This window comes from Corvus kubaryi, unplaced genomic scaffold (genome assembly GCF_017639235.1).
Source record: "Corvus kubaryi isolate FWS band 111438036 unplaced genomic scaffold, C.kubaryi_AGA036_p1.0 133, whole genome shotgun sequence".
Lineage (NCBI taxonomy): Eukaryota > Metazoa > Chordata > Aves > Passeriformes > Corvidae > Corvus > Corvus kubaryi.
In genome coordinates, this window is record NW_024580667.1 from 12,303,237 (window position 1) to 12,307,846 (window position 4,610).

Consider the following 4,610-nt stretch of genomic DNA (forward strand, 5'->3'; position numbering starts at 1 on the left):
TCGAAGACAAGATCACATCCCCCCGAAAAACACCCGTAAAGGAACCTCAACAATCACAATTCAAAAACATCAGGGGATAATCCAAGTCTCAGTACGTTCACAAAGTTTCTTCTCCTGGCTGTTGCTTCATAGTGGGCACATGATCCATGAGATACAGAAAAAAAAACCATCAGTGAAACTTGAAGAGGAAAATGCAGGCCTTCAAATGTGGTTCATTCCTCACATTCAGCTGATCTTCAGCTGCACTGTGCCCTTCCCTGTCTTTGTGTCCCTCCTCCTGCCTCCTCTCCATCCCTTTCCTTCTCTCACAATGTACACAGATACTCTGTTTTACATTCTCCACTCTAATAAAATCCCCACATTAAATAAGGTAAGACAATATGAAACCTCCTGGCCACAAATTCTTACCTGACCATCATATAAGTGGCAGAAGCCACGAATAATCTTCTGCTTGTAGAGCTGGTCAGACTTGAGCTCCATGCGCCGGATGGTCTGCATGGTCTTGTAGTAGTGGAGCCCCTCCTCTCGAGTCAACACTGCCGTGGTGCTCGGCCCTTCCTCCAGCCGATGGAGATCACATTTCTGCAAGGTTAAACAAGTCATTATCTCCTGAAAATTATTCATCCTATTTAAGAATATTACTTAATTTTTTTTATCTGCCATTTTCAAATTCACAGTGTAATTCCTTTTAAAAAAGAAAGCCAGCAAAAACTAAATTCAGAGGTCAGAACAACTGCAAGGTTTGTGCACTCTTTCAAAATTCAGGGAAATAAAACCCTTGCTTTTAATAAAGACGGATTTCCACTCACAAAATAAAGCCTAGTTATTCCTACAAGCAGAAGATGAACTAAAGTCCTCAGAAAATATGGAAAAAAGCAACTTCCATGGTTGTTGCATGGCAAATACTTGGTAAGGACTACAGCGGCTTACTGAAGAGATAAGAAAGATTCAGTTTCCTCTGTAAAATGGTTTGTACGATTTGGCCCTAAAACTGGCCCTCACCTCTGCTACAACCACTTCTAACAAGCAGTAACAAACCACTGCTCCACCAGCCACGCTGCCAGTCAAATGTGTGCAGCACAATTCCCTCCCCAAACCATGGACCCTACTGGGGGAGGGCTGATTTTAGGCAATCATACTAAATAAATAAATTAATAAACAAAATTTAAAATAAAATAATAATGAACAAACAGTAAGTTCAGTGGAAGAGACCAAACAAATTACTGTCAGTGCAGATTAAATGGCCAAAATACTTCTATATGGGTTAATGACAGTTTATATCAAAGCAAAAGTCTCTCCAAAGCAAATCCACTGACACCTACATGAACTGGATGTAACACCTGGGCACACTACCCAAGACGACTCTGCTTCAAAGTTCACAGAACAACAGAAACTCTAGAGTCTTGTCATCAACACAGGACCAAACATTAAACCTTGTATCTACTCAAAAAAAGACTTTTCATATAAAGACACATTCCTTCCCTTCCATCTGTGAAACTATTTTTGTACATTACAGGCACAGACAAACTGAGAGGGTGGAAAACAACCCAAATTACTTCGTTCAGATTTTCTTTCATTAGTTCCTGAATGAAACACCAGCACAAAGGCTATTGCCAATAGAAACATCACTTCTTCCTAAGACCCAGCCACAGTGGAAAGCTGACAGATTGTAACACACATTTTCTGAGCAGCACCAAGTCAAACATTGAAAGGATGCCGTATTTTTTCCTCAAAAACCCACACGGATCTCAATCAGCTGCATGTTTGGGATAGGCTGCAAACACCTAATTGTTTTAAAAGCAGTAAGGAAACCTTAGAACAGAACAGAAAAGGTTCTTTAGCTCCTGACTCTGTTCTCACAGCTGCATTGCAGTATCACAGCTGCAAAAAATCTAACTTCACATTCTTAAGAAACAAGTAACGTTACAACATACTGCCAAACACAGTACTTCCAGCTGCACTTAGTAATCAGGTCAGATAGTGAGGGTTTGGTTCTGGAAATTCAAACCATATTTTCTAACTGAAAGAGATATGGGGACCAGTCCATCAGGTTAAGATTTGTGACAAATGCTTACACAGAATGCCAGTATTAAGTGTTCTTCTTTACCTTAACCTCAAACGTAGCTTCACTTGCAAAGTCTCCATAGTTACGTGATGCTACCATCACTCGAGAGGCCTTTAAAAAAAGACAAAACCAAAGCATGAGCAATATTTAAATGTAATTAACAAGTAAAAGTATGTGAATTTTCAAGTAATTCCTAAAAGTACTCCCAAACTGAAATAACTTACGAATTAGAATCACCAGTGGCATATCCCATAAGACTAGGGAACTTTTATTCTGTACGTCAATGTTGAAGTCTCTTAAAACCCAGTATTTAAAATTAAGATTAGAAAAAGAGAATTAAAATTTGTAATATCCTTGATTATCTAAAATAAATCCAGTAAGTTTCAAAACTTTTGACACTGAAGAGCATCAAAACCACAAAAAATAATTGTTTATCCCTTCACACACCAGGCTGACAATATGAGGAGAGACAGCCAATGCAGACTTTGATTGCTGACTCTTTGTGCTGACTGGAATTTTGCCTTGATAGAACAAAGAAAACCCCTAAAACCAATCAACCAAAAAGAATCCAGCAGATATCTGAAATATGAACTACTCTCACTCTTTCTTTTTGCTAGGAAGGCAAGTTAGGGAGATTCAAAGCCATAACAATGAAGAGAGAGAGCATCATTTCAGTAACAGCATGGCCACTACTTAAAAATGATGTGGAAACACAGAAAGTACCTGAGGATACATGAAACACAGAACAGAAAGGGTGGCATGGTAGGGGAGAGATAAGAAGGATGTTTAAAAATACATTGCTGGTCCCTCTTAAAGAATGAACACAGGCTATTGACTAATGAATGGTGGTGACTTTAGATGACTTTAGCAAGTTCCACTGCAGCACCAGACAGGATGGGCCCGTCTCCATGCATGTGCTGTGGCCACAGCATAAGGAACACATTACATCTTTAGCGGCAAGACTGTACTGCTAATTAAGTTACACAAAACTTCAGCAGCTCCTTCAGCCAGGGAATTCCCATACATTTAGCTGAAGGTACATTCCATCAGAATTTTGAGTATGTCCAGGCCACCATCTCCAGAAAAGGTCTGACACATGTGAAGTTTGGGAGAAAATTCTCAACCCATCCTGGTTACCTCCTCTGTTGCACATCTGACTTACCAGTAACAATGCCCCCATTCATCCTGCCCTGTTATCATATTAAATATTTAGATTTTAATTTAAACCAAGTTTCTACACTATTTACCTAATAATTTACACTTATGCATCAGCACTATCAGTGAAGAAAAGCTGTTTTACTTCTAGAGCTGGAAATAAATCCACAGTTTGGATTCACAGTATCATGGAATGGCCAGGGTTGGGAGGGATCTCTTTAGGCCACCTGGTTAAATCCTCTGCACTGAATAGGCCATAAAAGCAACACTGAGGAGTATGAACAAAAGTCCTGATACATGGGCAGTACACCTATCAAAAGTAAACCCTGACAAGACTGGTTGAGGCCTTACCTCACTAATGGCTCCCTAGGTTAGCAGCATTTGGAAGGAAAAAAAAAAGAAGAAAAAAAGAGTAAGTAGCTGTACCAAACAATTAGGAGAGGAGAATTCAGCAAATTATTATCCAGCTAGAACAGAACACTACAAGTGGTAGTTTCCATACATGGAAATACACTCTGGAAAATGCTCAAAGCATATATGGGATACTGCTTTACGGCTTAAGTCTACTTTTATTAGTTTGGTAATTTATGTCTTCACTACAGAGGCACAGGAACAATTCAAGACAAATATTTACATATTTGGTAAGCAGTAGAGGATCCAAAAATCTTCATTGAGATATCCAAACCAGATCTAGTTTGGCATTCCAGGAAAATGCAGTATCTCCAAGCAGGCCAAGTTCTGGATGAATTTTAGGCACCCATATTTGCAAAATTTAATCTAGATATTTTATTTGTGAATTAGGAAATACTCCTAGATATGCAGCCCCAAGACAGATAGGAAGAGCTTCCAGTAAATGTTCTCCCTTGTGTTGCTCTCATGGATCCAGACATCCACAAGCAGTGAACGCCAGGGTGAGAGTGCTGCCTCAGAAACGGGGGTACAGCAACACATCTGCTCTCTATGGCAAAAAGGCAGCTGATTTCCAGTTACCAAAAGTACCTTTAACTCTGGTCTTGCCAACAGGTTTTTTCAGCAGGGTTAATTTTTCCTCATGGCCACAGTCCATTACAGTGGAATAAGCAGAATGAAGTGGTAAAAGTACGATTTTTCACACAAGAGAGATAAAATACAACAAATGACTCACACTAATGACAAAAAAATAACAAGCTTTGAAAGAAAACTCATGCAGAAATGGAAAGGGGCTGTTGGCTGAGCAAAGGGAGGTCAAGCAGCTCAGTCAGACGCTGAACTCCAACCGGGCCGAGCAGATCCCTCTGAGGGACCTGACCCGACATCGATCAAAGCCCTGCGCCATTACGGCTTTATAAAACGAACTCCCGCACACGGCGACCATTTCACTGTCGCTCGGGATCGCCACGCAGAGTGGGGG

General features: G+C 40.2%; 1 protein-coding gene across 2 annotated transcripts in view; it reads right to left on the minus strand.

The window, feature by feature from the left end:
- PDHA1 (pyruvate dehydrogenase E1 subunit alpha 1) overlaps positions 1–4,610 on the minus strand; it is a 14,263-nt gene that overhangs the window by 9,137 nt on the left and 516 nt on the right. Inside the window, exons 2-4 of one of the 2 annotated variants that reach the window (XM_042036816.1) lie at positions 3,572–3,586; positions 2,108–2,176; positions 409–582 (exon numbers count right to left, since the gene is read on the minus strand). In XM_042036816.1, the coding sequence (XP_041892750.1) occupies positions 409–582; positions 2,108–2,176; positions 3,572–3,586 (258 nt within the window). The remainder of the gene's footprint in view (positions 1–408; positions 583–2,107; positions 2,177–3,571; positions 3,587–4,610) is intronic. The other variant, XM_042036826.1, reaches the window with a different exon arrangement.